At 37.1% G+C, this 18,804-nt stretch overlaps 3 protein-coding genes across 3 annotated transcripts; 1 reads left to right on the top strand and 2 right to left on the bottom strand.

Annotated features, from left to right (window-relative positions):
• The first annotated feature begins 14 nt into the window (after nucleotides 1-14).
• On the top strand, nucleotides 15-7,048 carry lcmt2 (leucine carboxyl methyltransferase 2). The gene is made up of 14 exons (XM_039682480.2): nucleotides 15-234; nucleotides 594-718; nucleotides 810-891; nucleotides 979-1,168; nucleotides 1,253-1,409; nucleotides 2,342-2,531; nucleotides 3,282-3,389; nucleotides 3,498-3,585; nucleotides 3,665-3,901; nucleotides 4,385-4,606; nucleotides 4,695-4,792; nucleotides 5,261-5,448; nucleotides 5,978-6,113; nucleotides 6,439-7,048. The coding sequence occupies exons 1-14, from the start codon at nucleotides 193-195 to the stop codon at nucleotides 6,625-6,627; spliced, it is 2,052 nt and encodes a 683-aa protein (XP_039538414.2). The 5' UTR covers nucleotides 15-192; the 3' UTR covers nucleotides 6,628-7,048.
• crygs2 (crystallin, gamma S2) lies at nucleotides 6,711-6,989 on the bottom strand. The gene has a single exon (XM_039682482.2). The coding sequence runs from the start codon at nucleotides 6,987-6,989 to the stop codon at nucleotides 6,711-6,713; it is 279 nt and encodes a 92-aa protein (XP_039538416.2).
• Nucleotides 7,049-10,345: 3,297 nt separating the features above from the next.
• On the bottom strand, nucleotides 10,346-18,516 carry tbccd1 (TBCC domain containing 1). The gene is made up of 7 exons (XM_039682481.2): nucleotides 18,107-18,516; nucleotides 17,113-17,444; nucleotides 16,401-16,562; nucleotides 14,751-15,117; nucleotides 13,422-13,608; nucleotides 11,859-12,362; nucleotides 10,346-11,216 (listed from the first exon to the last, which is right to left on the bottom strand). Exons 2-7 carry the CDS (start codon nucleotides 17,440-17,442, stop codon nucleotides 10,994-10,996), a joined length of 1,773 nt encoding a protein of 590 aa, XP_039538415.2. The 5' UTR covers nucleotides 17,443-17,444; nucleotides 18,107-18,516; the 3' UTR covers nucleotides 10,346-10,993.
• Between the last annotated feature and the right edge of the window lie 288 nt (nucleotides 18,517-18,804).

Below are 18,804 nucleotides of genomic sequence, written 5' to 3'. Positions count from 1 at the left end.
CTGTTTAATATACTGACCACCGGGATGCATGCAAAGGTTTCTATTTTTGACTCCGAAATTATTTAGCATTCAATTCAGGTCATATTTGAAACGCTTTTGTTATAGAGTAATCTACACACCCGCTTCCGCTGTGATGCTTCCTTGTTGTTTCTACGGTGAGACTTCCACGTGTGTTCAGAGTGGTTCAGAGTGATGCCAATAAACAGCAAGAGAGAGCAAGGAAAAGATGCTGCTGTGAGTTTGCCAGTGTTTATATTCTGTTGGGTTTCATAACAGGGCCATCTCAGATCCGTGAACTTTAAAAAGGTCAAATATGGCAGTGAAAATGTTATACCACTAACAAAATAGTATCACGTAGTGTACTATGCTAATAGTAATGCAGTGATGCCATATTTTTGATCATGTACCATATATAGTGCCTTGAAGAATGTTATTCAAAATACAAAAACAACAAAACAAACTTTTCTGAACTCAAAGGTGTACATTATATTATCCACCTAAAAGGAAAATCCTGTCATTATTGTTTCAAACTCGAATGACTTTTTCTGTATTTTCATTTCCCCCCTGTTCATTTCTTTCACATTGTCAATCAGGTGCAGGGGACCAATGACAGCAGTGTGGTCAGTAAGGTGTCAGCAGCGGCACAGGGCTACTTCCGTGATGACTTCCTCAAACATTTTGTGTGCAAGGTGTCAAGAAGAGCTCCACTGATTAATAGGTAAATGTTTAGGAGACAGTTATTGTTCTTTTAGTGATTATATTCTCATACAACAGTTAGTATATATGATGTGTGTATATTTTTTTGTCAGAGGTTATTATGTGCGCTGGAAAGCAGTGGACTATTGTATGAATCAGTTTTTCCATGCTACAAACTCCAGCTCGAGGAGGCAGGTGGGATGAAATATCCATGTTTTGTGTATATCATTTTTTTTTCTGTGAAAAATAAATGCCCTGATTATATCCTTCTCTTAATCTCAGATTCTGTCACTAGGAGCAGGGTTTGACTCCCTGTTTTTCCGACTGCATTCGGAAGGAGCCCTTGGGGGTGTCACCGTTTTTGAGGTTGACTTTCCAGCAGTTGCCCGACGCAAAGCTGACTTGATCAATAGCAATGCTTGTCTGAAGGACAAATTCCCAGATTGGGAGGCTGTCTCAAATCAGCAGACTAGTAGGACATTCACTGTATTTATTACAAAACATTCAACCACTAAAAATATACTGTATAGATACTATGTTTCTTGCCCATGTGTAGATTCTGTGTTCATCAGAAGTGGTCATTATAATCTCATTGGTGTGGATGTCAGGAAGGAGCAGAAGGTGGAGGCGGCTCTGAGCGAAGCTGGGCTGCAGTGGGACACTCCCACACTCGTCTTGTCAGAGGTGGTGCTGACTTATATGGAAACACAATGGTGAATTCAGCTTCTGAACCCCTGAGCCTTTGGGCTGTGTTCCAGTCCAAAATCGGCATGCTCTTCACTCGCTTACTTCCCTCCATCTCGTTCATTCGGATGTACGTCATTGCTTACATTGCATGAGTGCCCTCTACAAAATAATGCCAAGATTTTCCTATTTATATGTTGTGATTTCTATAGACACAGTGTGTCCAAATAACAAGGTATTTGAGACACAGACATCTTTTAACCGTACACATACTGGGAACTAACAATAAGAAGGTGAAGGACTGCTACTTGGGTGAAGTGATTAGTGCAGCACTGTGAGTGAACTTTCTGCACCTCACCACAGGGCTTCTCAGGTGTTGTGAGCAAATCACTCTGCCCAAGTAGCAGTGCTTCGCCTTCTGAGAATATAGTTCCCAGTATGTATACGGTTAAAAGATGGCAGTGTCTCATATGACCTTGTCATTTGTACACATATTTTGGGGTTAAGTCCCAAAAAGTCGGCGTGTTCCTTTAAACGCAAAATGCGTTGACGTCACAATTGTGTTGCATTGTGGTATATGGAGCTGCCCGAAGTGTACATATGAAGTTGACTTGCTCCCTTTGGCCAAAATTGAGGGAGCGAGGGTCTGTCCATATAAACTTTCTTCGTCCACTTCACGAAGTGGAACATGCTTCAAAATGGCGGGAGGGATTCCCCCGAGGGGAAGTGCTTAGGGAAGTTTGCAAGTGCGTGTCTAAAACTGGATGGGAACGCAGCCCTAGTGCTCATTCCATAGATACAGTCTCAATCTCAATGCTTCTCTTGTCTCTCCAATAGTTTTCTTATATTTTTTGTACTATACCTATTTGGCAAAAAAGGGGCCATATTAACTTTTAGGCAAACTGGTTGGTGCATTTTTTCATTTGCAGTTCTCTTTATTTTGTTTTGGCGATTTCTCTAGGTCAGATGCTGTGATTGGCTGGACTGCCAAGCACTTCCCACAGTCTATGTTTGTGATGTATGAACAGATTCACCCAGATGACCCATTTGGCAGGGTCATGCAGAACCACTTCCTGAAGCTCAACTCTTCCATACATGCTCTCAAACAATACCCAGACACTGTCGCTCAGACACAGAGATTCATACAGAAGGTGTACATCAAATGAATGTTATCTATCTATCTATCTATCTATCTTTCTATCTATCTATCTATCTATCTATCTATCTATCTATCTATCTATCTATCTATCTATCTATCTATCTATCTATCTATCTATCTATTTTATGATAATGACAGGCTCACTTTATATAATTATTATAATAAAAGTTATGAATATTTTGAACTACATTTTGTAAGCATAAATTAAACGATTTTAATAAGCTTATGTCAATTTTTGAAGATTGCATTGGCCTTTTTTATGTTGAATGCTGAAGATTAAAGAGGGTTGAAGAGATACAAAGAACGATAAATAATATATGCACTATTGTTAAAAAAGCGTCAGTATGTTTTTTTTACGGATTAATAATTAAATTAATATTTTTATTCAGCAAAGATGCATTCAATTGATCAAATTTCCATTTCAAATGGCAAACATTTTAATATTATAAAATAATTCTATTACAAATGAAAACTGTTCTTTTGATATTCTTATTGATCAAAATATCCTGGGGAGAAAAAAAAAAACTGTTTCCCTAAAAATATCAAGCAACAATAATAATAAGAAATGTTTCTGAAACAGCAAATCAGCATAGTAGAATGATTTATGAAGGATCATGTGATTCTGAAGACACATTTTAAATTTATAATGTGACTGGACTACACATTTTAAATTTATAAAATTAAAAGAAAAGATTTAAATAAATAAATCTTACCAACTTTTTTATCTTTATTTGCCACACAGGGTTGGGAAAAATGTGTCTGTCTCGATATGAACCAGTTCTACTTTGACCTTCTTCCTGAAGATGAGAGACATAGAGTCGAGGGACTGGAACCTTTTGATGAGTTTGAGGTGAGGGAACGGTCCCATTCCCAGCAAAGACTTTTAAATGATCCCAATATGACCATTGATTCTGATCAAATGTCTAATCCTAGACCTGTGTTTATTTAATGATATCAGGAATGGCACCAGAAATGTTCTCATTACTTCATCCTTTCAGCCTCCAAAGGCTCTGTGACCAATCAAGCCCTTCTTATGCTCCCGAAGTGTAAGTATTGGTGTTATGTGTACAGTATCACTAGGTGAGGTGTATAGTGCAGATGTACATGTGCTCTGTTCACTTCTAGCGCCTTCCATCCCACACATGACTCCTCAATGGGCTGAGCATCCTCCTCTGGTCATTCAGCCCGTGTGTGGGTCTCCGTGTATAGAGGCTGTCGGTATGGCCTCTGCCGTACTGGCCCCTGGAAAAATCCTTCTTACCGGAGGCTGTGGAAGAAGCGGAAGAGACACTGTAGCAAGGGTCCTGATCAAAGAGCAGGGTGGCTGGAAATGTGCCTGTGTGGAGGCTCATGGAGACAGAGGTGATTTGATCATGCTCTCTTTTTTTGCCAGTGCTAATGGTTTCCTTTATTGGAATTTATCTAAAATAAACTGTTTGACTTGCCGGTTAGTAAATGAACTCACTTTGCCAAGTCAAGTCAATTTTATTTGTATAGTGCTTTTCAAAGTAGCTTTACAAAAATTCATAATGTTTATAATACCTTATAGTAAACATTTAGCATTTTATTGCTGGGAAACATTATAGTTTACATATCTTAATGATGTAAACAGTTGTTATTTGGGATGTAGTATTTATTACTTTATGTGAGTGCACTGAATGTATGCTGATAGCACTGGACATATTTATAGTAGTTGCAAGTTGCTTTTATTAATACATTGAGGTGATATGAAAATTGGTAAGGTTCGTTTTTTTTTATATTGTTTAGGTTGTTCAATTTATAACAGTCTGGTGTAGTGACAAGCTTTTTATGTATGTATGCATATTGAATATTTCTTCTCCTTAGTGGTGAGTCTTTATCAGACGTTGACCTCTATCCCTGGTGGTGGAGTGGTCCTCTTTGGTGGCAGAACTTCTCCACTCAATCCAACAGGCAGCATTGTGTGGGTGACCTTTGACCTTGGTGATCAGAAAAGTGCTGTACAGCTGTCATTTAAGAACATGAATTGTACCGGCACTGGTCCAAAGCCACGATGGAGACACTCATCGACCTTAGTATGTCATAATGGTGAGTTTATATATATACATTTTTTTGCAATTTTTCATTAGCATTGTAACAAGCAAAAAATTAACAAATTCTTAACATATACTTCCAGATAAGACATTTCTATTTGTGTTTGGAGGACGTACAGAGAAGGATCCAGTTCTAGGTGACGCACATTTCTTGTGTTTGGAGGACAAGCACTGGACAGAGGCACGTATTAAAACCTAATGAAAACATACATACAATTGGACAATAAGTCGATTGTTCGCAGATATTGCAAAACTAATGCCGTAATACACTAAGCAAAACAATACATAACACTATTGGGTGAAGTTGAATATAAGCAATTTAGCAGTACTTTGTAGTGTCCATTCCTATTTTTACTGAGCAGTTCATACAGGGATTGACCAATCTGCGAAAGGAAAAGTGTGTTTTTTTATGTTTGAAAGAAACTCTTATGCTCACCAACCAAGGATGTATTTATTTATTTGCCTCTTACCTTTCTGATTTGTTGTGTGAACACCAACTAGCGAGAGCAGTTGGGTCTGCCAACCAGGGTGGTGGTTTGTTAAGTTATCTCGTAAGAGCAGTTATAATGTTCCTGCCTATATTTTGGAATAGCCATCATGTCTGGACTGGAGGGAGATTGTTAGAGAATCTTTTGTGTGTTTCAATTAGATTAGAGTTGTTGGTGTCGCTCCGGAAGCCCGTCATTCCCATTCAGCTTGTCCCTATGGAGGGGGGCTTGTGATATTTGGAGGTTTAGGGAAAGGAGGAAGACCTCTCTGTGATGCTTTTTACCTGAGACCCACATCATCAGGTTTCTGCTGGGAGAAACAGAATTTACATCCACCACCAGTGCCCAGGTTCAAAACCACTCACTTCTTTTTATAAATACTCTGTATATCTGTGTAACTTGTGCTCAAAAGTTTAAAAACAACTTGCAGAATTTGCAAAATGGTAATTATTTTAACAAAATAAGAGGGATTATACAAAATCCATGTTCTTTTTTATTTAGTACTGTTCTAAATAAGATATTTTACACAAAATATGTTTACATGAAGTCCACAAAATATGTGAAAACATTTGAACAGGAAGAAGAGGTCCAAATATTTCTAAAAAATCATTTAGTACTGCCCTTTGGAAGCAATAGAAGATACTTAAATGTTTCCCGGAAGACAATTTAAGTACAATATACCTTGATCTTCAAATTCAAAAAGTTTTCACCCCCTAGCTCTTAATGAATCTTGTTTCCTTCTGGAGCATCAGTAACACACTCAATTGGTGTGACTTTTTTTTCCCCTTGCTGTTCACATTTTAAGACACTTAAAGAGAAATGTTAAGGATGTGTGCCACCTCTCAGTGATCGAAATCAGTCTTGGCCTCTGCTTTCAGATATTCCCACTCGGCCCATGTAATTAATGAGAAGTTGGTTGTGATTGGTGGAGTTTGGCTTCAGGCTGATGGAGTACCAGGAGTTGCTGTAATAAATCTGAATACTGGGGCTTGTGTGGAGATGCAGCTGGATACCGTAAGTTACTCGGTATCCGAGTGAAGTGAACAGACCTTTAGACTTATAAACTATATTACTATTTTTTTTTTTATAAAGGGTCTTCTTGGTCATGAAAAATCTGGAAATATTTGGGAATTTTAAATGTGTGATTTCCAAGCCATTAAATTCTTTAAGTGATAAGTCAATATATCTGGAATATGCCTGGATATTTACTGGTATATAAGGCACCCGAAGACATATATATCGTATTGTTGTAATTACAGTAGCTAAAATTAATTTAATGCTTCTCATTTTTAGTTTTAAAATGCATGGCATACATATTTGTTTCTTGTTTTGTTTACAGTCGTCTGTTCCTTGGCCTCTTATGCTGCATTCGTTCTGCTCTGAGCTGCTGCACTCTGAGGGGACTGATGTGGTGCTCATTGGTGGAGGAGGAAACTGTTTCTCTTTTGGAACTCACCTTAATCTCCACCCTGTAACTGTGAATCTAAGACCAATACTTGGCTATTTAAATGAGTCAGATCACAAGTAGTGGGTCTCCAGCCAAACTTTATTTTAGCCAGAACTTCGATTTGTGTCACAGCCATATAGCCTAATTATTGTGACATAGGAACATCACTCTGTGAAGCGACGGAAAGACTGCACGGTGGGACAGACTGCACCCCAGTCCACTGGTTTGCGATAGTTGCCTTTCTCCAGGAAGTACTGATGACCACGATAGTTGGGATGCTCGTAGAAGATCCAGTAACCATCCAGAACTTTGCAGGAATTGACCTCTCTCAGACGGAACCTCTCCACCACAGACGGACAGTCTTCAGTGGACTCTATGGCCTGGCCTGTGAAGTCAGGCTTGTCGTACAGCTGAACCTTGTACTGCATTCCACTCGTCTGCATGGGTTAGATGTGTTTGGGAAAGGGGTGGATATATTTGGGTTAGAATAAATTAGTCAAAATGGCAAAAAGACACATGGAATAAGATGCTAACAGTTTTGTGAATGTCAATAAATAACATATACTTTCATAAACACGTTTTGTAGATGAATGTATATTTTTATCTTGTTTGCTTCATTTGACCTTTCTTTAGCATCTGCTGATTTCCATGCAGATAATTTTCAAGATATACAGTATATTTAAATATTTATACTATTGATGCCTGCGATTCATACAGGTCTTCATGGCAGAAACCGTTCTGATTTTTATTGATTCAACATACATTTTTATATGGAGTTGTGTCAATGTTGGAGAAGATGGCCTGTAATGTCTAGACAAACTAAATTAAAGACCATTATATTGACCTGAAATGTAATTTAGTCATGTGTGTGGTCCATTGATTAAAGCAAGCTAAATATTTGCTTACATTACACATACAAGTGTGGTCTTTTAACAAAGACTGAAGTAAAAACAGCTGCCAATATGGAAAGTGATCTATTGGTAAAAGCCTTGCGGCACAAAATCAGTTAACCGGACAATAACAGTCAGAAAAGGTCTGACCTTCCACTTCTCACACTATCCCATGGTTTTATTGTGCTTTAACCTAGTAAATTGAGTTCAATACTAGCACAGCATTGTGAAACAGCCTTATAAACCAAATCATATGTGTTCCACATTATAAATACATTAAGTATGTAAGAAAAGCTTTATGTCAGTAATGTGCACTACAGTAAGTTAGATGCAGAAATAGTTTAACTCACAAAGCGTATAATCTTGCAGGAACTGAGACAGTCATTAAGTCCCATCCAGCCCAGGTACTCAGGATACTCCCCCCTGGTTAGCAGATACCGGTTACCCGTGTAGTTGGGCCGCTCGTAAACCACCCAGGTGCCACTGTCCACACGAATAGAGTTGCAGTGGCTAAGGTAGGCGTGGAAGTCGGAGCAGTCGCTGTCACACTCGTAACGGCGACCCTGAAAGTTCTTGTCCTCAAAAAACACAATCTGAGAGACATTTAAGGTGATATTGAAGGCATTGTTGTTCTTGAACAGCCAACTAGCCTCATTTAAAAATTGTTATGTTTTTGGCCATGTCCATGCTGGTTTTGGCTGCTTAACATGGACATTTTTATTTTGTTTACACATTTTTTGGTATCCACTGATGTACTCAGCCAAGCCAAGGCATTTAAAAAAGTGAGTTTAGTAAAAATAACGTTAGCTTTATAAGTCAGTGTCATAATTTTAGGCATCACATTCAAGTAGACAAAAAAATACATTCAATTAAATACAGCATCTCTATTTGCTAGGTAGTTTGATTCATTATTTTTCTCAAATTACTTTGTAAAGATTTTTAAATAAAATAATTTGTGAAAGTAAAGTTAATGCAACTATGATATCCTTATATACCATATCCATAAATGTGCTAAACAACTTACAATCTGCCATTAAAGTTGAGAAGAAAAAAAAAACATTAATTATAAACATTATAAACAAAGAAACATTAAAATAAATATTATTTAATTGTGCTGATAGGCTTTTTCTTTGTTGTTGTTGCATTTTTTCCATTATATTCAAGTGATTTCCTACTCACCCTGCCCATCTTGAATATTGTATTAAAGCTTGTCTGGAGAAGTCTGAAGTCCAGAGTAAATGTTTATGGGGCTGTTTAAATATGCAGCTCCCAAAGTCAAAATGAGGTGGAGGGGAGGGCCAGATATTCACTTTGTCATGAAAATGAGATCCAAAAATCGAGTCAGTGATTCTAGCACTATTCAGGGTTTTCCAGAAAAGCAAATGGGGATTAAAGGATAATGGCACAGGCATTCATTCACCCTGGGACACCACTGCATCCACAACTGGACCAACCTGAACCACAACAAACGCAACACACTGGCCAGAACCTGATGCCAGTAACAGTGCCAAATAAAGAGCCCATGACTCATTGAATTGTCATGCCATGCTGAATGGCACCCATTACACTGGCTCAGCTCTTTTTTCAACAGCACAGCCACTGGCAAATAAACCAACTAACTACACTAAATGTGGAGAAAATGTGTGAGTGGTTTGCATATAGACTCATGAACAGGCAGTGATCATTTAGGTTCTAAATTACAAATCTACAGTGAAATATTGTGTTTAATAAAGTAACCTGGTAAACACCCTGAGTCGGTATATGCACACTTCCCTGCAACAAAATACGCAAAAAGCATTTCACGAGTTACATAATTAGAGTGGATAAGATTAAATGCGTATTTGGCGTGCTGTCCGGGGGGAGGGCTCCGAGGTCGGAGTTTGGCCGAACCCAGAGTAGCCTACCCAATTACCAATATTAACATTTGAACAGTATAATTTTAGCATAAATGAGGCAGAAAATGCTACTGATAACAGTAATAGTGTACTTGACCTCTTCTAAAATGCACCATTAACATATTTTAATTATGTTCTATAACAGCACTGTTAGTTAAAATATATTTGAAATAAATTATTTACTATATAATAAGATTTGTACATATTATTATTTTTTAAATTATTATAAGTGTATTTAAAAATGCATTAAAGATGGGTTCAATTGTACTAAAAGGGGTAAAATAAAAACAAAGTAAAGCTTAAATAGTATGTTAAAAGCATATTTTAGTTCATCTTCAGTGTGTTTAAAAATAGCACAGTTGAGTACATTAAAGTTTATCTAAGTAGTACTAAAGAAAACCTTTGTATATTAAGTACAAAATTAGTGTGCAAAAATGGAGCAATGTAGGTGGAAAAAAAGTTACATAGATTACATTTTATTTAAGTGCACTTAGTACACTTCCATAATGTATGTGCACTGCACAGATTCATTGATTCGAGATGTTGATGTAGTGGCTTAAAAGATTCGGATTCTGTCCTGTATGCGCATGGAGCTTGACCAGCATCAATTTGATAAATATTAGGACCTATAGGTGTAGGAAAAATTATTTTTTTGACTAGCAATTTGATATTTTGACTTCAGTTCTATAAGTTCTTTATAAGTTCTATAAATCCTACAATAGTTGAAATTACGGTTAAATCGAGCACATACCATAAAAAATACTAGACAGTACACATACCATATTTAGGTGAAATATGAAACATGATGATTTTTTTTTAAATGGCAACACATTTCACACAAATTCCATTCAGAAAGCCAAAACCAATCGCTAATGATTCGATATATGGCCATTGAAGCTCAGAAGAAAGAAAGACAGGTGTTGCTATGGTCACAATGTTCAGTTTTCATGTTTGGAGTCAAGTCCAAAAAGTATTTCTTTACTTGTTCCCCTGAAACTGAATATTACAATAGGGCATGTTTATTATATGTATATTTCAAATGTTCACTTAAGGCATAAATACATCCAAGAGACATTTTAAGTGACAGCATTGTTGTAATCTGTATTGTGAAGATACAGTAATAGTGCAATTACAGGGTAAGGCATTGTGAACATACATAAAAAAAGTACACATTCACACTGGCCGTGAGATTTCAGGAGACAACAGCTGCAAACTCTTTGTTACACCATGTACCAGTTGAGCATATGAGACATTTGTCTATTACTACAGTACATGACTACACACATCTCATTCCCTGTTCTCTCTAAATTCATATGAGGGCAGTAATCATTCCCTTTTTCGATTTAATTAAATAACAACTCTCTTCTGGTGATATTTTATACACATTAAGCTCTGGAATGACTGATGTCTTCGTTATAACAATAAGTAACTATGCTTAAAATTTCAGACACCTGCAGCAATAACACACACTACAGCAACTCTACAAACTAATCCAGCATAGATTTCTCTAGCCGTTAACAGTGTAAAAGGACACAATGTCCTTGTCTAAATACACCATTGTTAATATACATGAATTGTTTTTGACAGCCTTTGTACTGGAAGAGCACTAATGTTTGAGAATCAGTTTTGGAAAGTGAGGGTTTTGATTGTTTAGCTGCTCTCTTAGCAAATCGTAGGTGTCCGTCCCATTGCTTGTTCAGGTGGTTGATCTTTCAGCACATTTAGTCCAGAGTTGGAAGTGTGGCTTGAAGGCCAGTGGTCCAAAGAGGTGGAGGGGGTGAGGGCAGAAGGGAGAAGACTGTCAAGCTCTTGTCTTTGTCCCGTCTCGAGCAGCCACTCATGAAACTTCTGCTCCACTAAGGCCTGAAACTGCCGCCTCTGAACCCTTTACGACAGCAAAGACACAATGCATCACTACTAAAAGAATGTCGCAAAAAAACAAACCTATTGCCCAGGTTATTATTATGGAGTTACATTAAAATTTCATGTCTGACTTAATAATGGTAGGACTTATTTTGAATTACGATTAATCTTTGTAAAATATAAAATATCCACTCTAACATTAATAACTTTCATTGTATCAGAAATACCTATATACACATATAGAAAATTTGTGTTTAACATAACTCCAAATAGCATGCATTTGTCTGTCTGTCAGTCAATCTAAGAGAAAATGAATATAATCCCTCCTACCCTTAAAATTATAATAAATATTAATATAATTAAAATACAAACAAATACTTTATATTACAATATATAAGATGGATGATAAATAGATGCCACAATGTGACAGATCTAGAATGCATTAAAATCAACAAAGCTGTTTCTAAAAATATAAAAATAGTACTGTATATTATATATAATAAAAAAAAAAATACATAAACATAATGTAATATATTTTGTTATAATAAAGAGAAATAATCCTTTGTCATGAAACACAAACCCAGTCGACAATAACTAGCGACTAGCGTGATGCCACAGAAAGCATTAAAATGCAGCCTTAAAAGGAACAGGAAAGGGGACTCACTTGTTCAAATGTGCTTCCTTCACGGTCTTCTGCCAGTCCTCTATCGCCTTCTCTCTGCCCTCCACAGCCTTCTGGTAGTCGGCCGGCAGGTCCCAAGGGAACTCACAGTTATCCCCCTCCATTTGGAAGGGTATCACCAGCGGATAAAACTCAGAGGGGGGCTGAATGTGGTAGCAGCCTGCATCTGAAGTGGAACCCTCTGCTCCGAATAGCAGTGGCTGGTCCCATAAATTGGGAACCACAGCTAGGCCTACACTAGCCATATGGTCCTCTAAAGTAGGGTAATGTGTGTGGAAGGGGCCCAGAGTGAGAGACACATTTCCAGGAAGGAGAAGGGGTCGAGTGGGGGTGAGGGCGTGGATTGTGCAGTGATAGGAGCCGCCTACAATCAGATGGCCAACCACACACACCACACGAACGTTCTCACAGCTCTGAATGTGGACGCTGGTCCTCACTGGGCCGAGGACCACTGTACAGTTCCTGCACTTATCTAAGGTCACAGACCTGCAAAATAAAGACTTGGTTTTGCATGGATGTTGACAGTAATAAACAAACACAACAAAAATGGCTAATTGACAGCAGACTATTTAGTTCAAAAATAAATACAACACAAATGTTAACAATATAGACAGTGGACTAATAATTATTATAAAATAAAATACATAATTATACGCTCACCTAAAGGATTATTAGGAACACCATGCTAATACTGTGTTTGACCCCCTTTCACCTTCAGAACTGCCTTAATTCTATGTGGCATTGATTTAACAAGGTGCTGAAAGCATTCTTAAGAAATGTTGGCCATATTGATAGGATAGCATCTTACAGTTGATGGAGACTCATCAGACCAGGCAACATTTTTCCAGTCTTCAACGGTCCAATTTTGGTGAGCTCTTGCAAATTGTAGCCTCTTTTTCCTATTTGTAGCGGACATGAGTGGTACCCGGTGGGGTCTTCTGCTGTTGTAGCCCATCCGCATCCATTTGCTACATACCTCGGTTGTAACGAGTGGTTATTTTAGTCAAAGTTGCTCTTCTATCAGCTTTAATCAGTCAGCCCATTCTCTGACTTCTAGTATCAACAAGGCATTTTCGCCCACAGGACTGCCGCATACTGGATGTTTTTCCCTTTTCACACCATTCTTTGTAAACCCTAGAAATGGTCTTTGTGCGTGAAAATCCCAGTAACTGAGCAGATTGTGAAATACTCAGACTGGCCCGTCTGGCACCAACAACCATGCCACGCTCAAAGTTGCTTAAATAACCTTTCTTTCCCATTATGACATTCAGTTTGGAGTTCAGGAGATTGTCTTGACCAGGACCACACCCCTAAATGCATTGAAGCAACTGCCATGTGATTGGTTGATTAGATAATTGCATTAATGAAAATTGAACAGGTGTTCCTAATAATCCTTTAGGTGAGTATATAAATGTATAATATTATGATATAATATAATAGACTGACAAAGATAATCTGCTATCATGGAACATACAAAAAAGGGCTTTTGATACCCAACTGACCAAAATAAAGCATTTATTTTATTCTAATGAAGTGATTCCTCACCGCAGAGGAGAGAGAAGGTAGATGAAAGCCTCACTGCAGCGGTGGAGCTTGATGTTGGCATCATTCAGCTTTTCAGAGTCTTTGGCCAATGTCTGTTTGCAAATGTGCGACATGAACACCAGTCGACTTCCTGGAGGAGCCATGTGGGCATTTCTGAATATTTTGGCTTTCTTCAAGGTGCCCTCAACTACAAAACAAAATGTGAGGAGTTAATGATGCTACTAGGTAAACCAACCATCAATTCAAGCTAAAGTCATAATATACATTTATGTATATTATTGAGGTTCACTTGGAGATTTTGGGCCTTGAAAGTGGTTGTTGCATTGCTGTCTATGTAGGGGTCAGAAAGCTCTTGGAATTTATAAAAAAAAAAAACATCTTCATTTGTGTTCCAAAGATGAACAAAGGTCTTACGGGTGTAGAACGACATGAGGATGAGTCATTTTTGGGGTGAACTAACTTTAAGATTTTCAGGTGGGTATACACATTCAGGTAACATATACTACAGAAATTAAAACTAATCAATTGTAAAAAATAAATAAATAAAAAAAACACTTCATTGGATAGTCTTCATTGTAAAAATTAAATACAGATTAATGTTTACAGATTAATGTTTACAATTAGTTGCAAAAGCTATTCAGGTCAAGAGCAGAGTGATTTTTTTTGTCCTTTGTTCTTTTATTAACATGACGCGTAACAAGTTGATCTTTCTCAACTTATTAGGTTCCAAAACTGACTGTGTTTAACTGAATACTCGCCAAGATGGGCATTTTGACATAATTATGTGTATTTGACCATTTAAGCATAGTAAGCCACTCATTTTGGTACTTGACTCACAAGAAGTGGCTTTATGTGCGCTCCACTTAAGTGGTGCGCGTGCACGCTTTTGGCGAGAGTGTAAAACCTGCGGGAATTAGTGAAATTATGCACAATACAAGCACTATTTAACTGGAGCAAATGAGGTGAATGTGTGAAAGGAGGAGGGTGTTTTACTTCACCGTCAGAGAGAAGAGAGCGAGAACATGCAGCTGGCGTTACTGCCTGTGCCACTGGCAACAAATCAAACTAATATTAGTGACGGCTTTTGCGGTGTTGGAATTTACAATTTTTCACTCTCCCTGACTCCCTCAAGTCATTTTATTAAACAAGCTGTTTTTGCTTTGCAACTGTACCTTTAGCATTTCTGTGTACACAACTTTGCAATTGAAAAAATGTGTATTTCTGTTCAAATACAACTTCCTAAACATTCCTAAAGAACATTTGATTTAGAAACTTTAAGATAAAATAACACCTACAACTTTATTTCCTTGATGAGAACTTCTAGTTTACCTTGCATGGACCATGCCAGTTTCTTGCCTGACTGTGAGGAGGAGGAGATACCAAAAGGGTTGAGGCAGAGAGCCTGATGCAGAAACCCCTGGAACTGCTGCAGAGAGTAAGTGCAGCTGAGTTTGGAAAATCCCGCCTGAGACTGCAGTGCTGAGCGGCTAAGGAGCTTGTGGATTGGGTGCACAGTATGGCTGTGGCTCACAGAACCTTCCAGCAGCAGACTGAGGCTCTCTATGGCCTCTGAAGTGAGCTGGGTGTCACGCAGAACCTGTCCTGAACTGCTCAGCTGGCCTGGCTCAACTAGCAACTCCAAGATCTCAGCCAAGTGTGTCTGGATGAAAGTAAGATGAGCCTGGTCGTCCCAGTTCTAGTAAAAAAATAAATAAATAAATAACTGTTTATGCAAAAAATGCATAAACATAATGCATAAATATTTATTTATGTATTTATGCAACTATGCAAAAAATAAAAAATGCAGGTGGAATTCTCTCTATACACAAGTCTTTTAATATTCAAATTATTTAATAGTATTTTCATGACAATTAAGCAAGCACATCCTCCAAATTAGAATTTTATTAATAAAATAAAAAATAAATATTTTTTTTATTTATTTTATACTACAAGGCTGTTGAATGCTTGAATCTGATTAGTTGATGAACGCTTTAAGATGTGCAATTATTTTAAGGGAAACACTTTGGGAAATGCTGTCTTTATCCGCATTACAGTTCCAAAATCATAATTTAGTTATTTGAAAGGTCCTTACAGATTACTACAGCAAAAGATCCATAATGAAACTGACCAAGCAAATAAATAGAAAATATGATAAAAAAAAAAAAACCCAGACAAATTATTTCCACTTTTTATATATATATATATATATATATATATATATATATATATATATATATACGAATAAATTAAAATATCTCCTGAAAGGATTTAAATCACATTTAAAAATACATCTTTTCCATTTTAATATGTTAAAATATTACTTATAGTAATTCATTCACGTGATGGCAAAGTTGAATTTTCAGCATCATTACACCAGTCTACAGTGTCTCATGAACAGTGTTGTATTTTATTTAATTGTTACAAAGTAAGTAACGTGTTACGGTAACAACTACTTTTTGGGGTAAAAAGTAGTGCAACATGCTATTACTGAAAATTACCATCATGGGTGAGATGTTCCAGTTCACACGCAACAAGTGACGCGTCTCCATGTCATGATTATATTATCTGCTATATTTGTTTCTTATTTATTAAATTCAGGCAATTAGTAGATAAAAAAAAAAATTAAAACTTAAAATTAAATTTAAGATATAATGTATACAAATCAAAATTCACTTTAAAGAAAGGCTTTCTTCAAAACAAAACTTAATGAAGTGGTCAAAATCATGTCTGACCCACTCAATGTCTCCCGATATATTGCGCTTCCATCTTACTCATGCTGTTCACTTTTTTAAAAACAACATTATTATATTTTAACAAATATGAAACTAAATGCGCTTATTAAATGGCTACAACACGTATAATAGGCCTAGACTCTCTATTTGTACAAATTTCTGCACATGCATTTAATTCTGAATTTTGCACATACATTGAAAGGCATTTGTTTTTGTGCATATTAAAACATATCTGTTTAATACACACCTTATTTTGGGAGCTTATTTTGGTCTCTCTTTCAGATGAGGAAGAGGGAGATCGTGACCTCGGACTTGGCCACTCTTCCCCGATCAGTGATGTGCGGAGAGAGATTCGGTTCAGCTGCTGTAGATACAGGAAGAGTAGAAACTGCAGAGTGTTTACTGACAGCTAGGAAGACAAAGAGAAAAGCATTAGTACAGGAGATCTCCAATTCTGTCTATTCTGTATTCCTTCACAACCGGAAGCAGCAGTCTCAGGACCCTGGTTTTCAATTTCAGCGCTACCTTCCAAACTGGATCACCAAACGCAATCTTTTAACCCCTTTCACGGCAAAGATCACAGACTGCCCCAGATTATTTTTGTTCAACATACATATAAATAAGAGAAAAATATATATTAAAATACACAGACAGACACACACACACACATATATATATATATATATATATATATATATATTATATATATATATATTTTTTTTTTTTCCTAACAAGACTTAAGATAATAGGTGGATCTTGATACAGTATGTACAAACTAAACCACCTGGATCTTAGAACTGCGGTCCTGACACCACAGCTGTAGCATCCAGTTCGATGGGTGGCTGTGTCATAAAAACTAGGGTCCTGGAACTGCATTCCTAGAACTGGGGTCCTAAAACTGCAGCCTTCGGTTGTGCAGGAACATACGACTGAATAGCACTACAACATTTTGTTATTACCTTACAATGCTGTCTGTCAAGTTCCTTAGGACTGTGGCTTTGAGATAGAGCTTCTGCCCACTCTAATCTCTGCTCTGCAGAACGTGGCATCAACAGATCAAAAGTTTCAAAATATAGCCAGGCAAGCTCCTCTGCCAGCTGCAGTTTGCCACAAGCGATGTGTCGCCACATGTGCCAGCCGAGCCTGGGGAAACAGCCATCCCGCGTCCGGACGTAACTGGCCATCTTGCGCAGATAATGCATGCTGAATTTGCTTGGAGGTGTTGCAGGAAGCACCCCGACCATAAAGGGCTCCAGACGTGGCCATACACATACTGTGTGTTTGTCCATTTCTATAGAAGCAAACAGATTTGTTGAAATGAATGAGCTGGGTCAGGCAGGCAGTGATAATGTACTTGCATGACTGATAATCTACTGGCATTTTGTACAATATGTTAAAGCAATAATAATTTGAATATTAAGATATGGGCAGGGAAGGTTAGCGACAGTAACAATATAAAATCAAAAAAAGGCAAGGTAGGAATGTCACCATATATCTAACCACTCTGAGACAGATCTACAGATCTCTGTTGCCTTTTTCACCTATGTTGCCATTGGCTTTTGGCTAGCTTAGTTTGGGACATTAAAGTGCGAAATATTTGGTTTTGAGTAATATCCTTTCATTTTAAGAAAGGAAAACTTTCCCATTAACAATTAATATAATATAGGCTATACCTCCTCTTTTGATCTTTTATCAATTCCATTGTGATTGAAGTGTATTATTATGCACTCAGCTGTAAATCAAAATTCATTTTTTACTTAATTAAATGATTATTTTTGTATGAAACGTTATACAATGGAGAAAAAATTGTTTCCTTGCCCCAGAAATCAATATTACGTTCCAGCACATGTCCCAATATTATAGTTAATAAAAAAAATAACTTTTAACCACATATTTTTCAAAACTACACCAACACAGTGATAATGGGCTTAGCTTTCACTCTCCTTAACTTACCTGACCATTGAACGTTTTACGGATTCAAACGGTGTTCCTCTTTGTTTCATGGGTTAAAATATACATGAATATAAATATCTAAATCTATATTTACACTGAAACGCTTTCAAATTATATCCACGCTGACGCTGGCGCACACACACACAAACTCACGCGCGCGACCCGATCCCAAACTGAGGAGCCTCGCGAACGCGCGTTGCTGTGCCGCTCAAAACTTCATTGTTTTCTTCTATTTATTCACTCTACCATTGTTAGATATCCAGACATTGAACAAACCATCATTTTAGAATAATAAAGTACTTCAAGCCTAATGAACATGTAACGTCTCTACAGCATTATTATCTCTAACAAAACAAACAACGATAAAACAGAACAACTCTGTTCCTGAGCGGTTGCCATATCTGCGTCACGTGACGTAACACAAATTGTAAAATTTGGAGCCCGGGTTTATTTCAACATAAAAGTCACATGATGTATTGTGACCATTGTGACAAAATACACATGTGTATTGTGTATACAAACAAACTTGTTACTTTTTTTATTCATATTCATACTTTTTTCTAGAAAGGCGTGATAATTTATTTTAAAATACAATTATTTTGAATTATTGATCATGGTAATCAAATAATATTTGGAACTATTAAATAATCTTAAATTATTTGTTGATAACCATAGTTGATAACATGAAACACTGAACA

The sequence above is a fragment of the Pimephales promelas genome, chromosome 7 (assembly GCF_988280905.1).
Source record: "Pimephales promelas chromosome 7, fPimPro1.hap1.1, whole genome shotgun sequence".
Classification (NCBI taxonomy): Eukaryota; Metazoa; Chordata; class Actinopteri; order Cypriniformes; family Leuciscidae; genus Pimephales; species Pimephales promelas.
The sequence above is the reverse complement of the archived record's forward strand: the minus strand, read 5'-3'. Positions and strand labels throughout refer to the sequence as shown.

Coding starts and splice junctions, on each gene's coding strand:
- lcmt2 (XM_039682480.2), top strand. CDS start 193: ATGCCAATAAACAGCAAGAGAGAGCAAGGAAAAGATGCTGCT. Junction 235..593: donor AGCAAGGAAAAGATGCTGCT/GTGAGTTTGCCA, acceptor ATTGTCAATCAG/GTGCAGGGGACCAATGACAG. Junction 6,114..6,438: donor TGGAGATGCAGCTGGATACC/GTAAGTTACTCG, acceptor TTTTGTTTACAG/TCGTCTGTTCCTTGGCCTCT.
- crygs2 (XM_039682482.2), bottom strand. CDS start 6,989: ATGCAGACGAGTGGAATGCAGTACAAGGTTCAGCTGTACGACAAGCCT.
- tbccd1 (XM_039682481.2), bottom strand. CDS start 17,442: ATGGACAAACACACAGTATGTGTATGGCCACGTCTGGAGCCCTTTATG. Junction 15,118..16,400: donor AAATAAGCTCCCAAAATAAG/GTGTGTATTAAA, acceptor TTTTTTTACTAG/AACTGGGACGACCAGGCTCA. Junction 12,363..13,421: donor TACCTTCTCTCTCCTCTGCG/GTGAGGAATCAC, acceptor TTTATTTTGCAG/GTCTGTGACCTTAGATAAGT.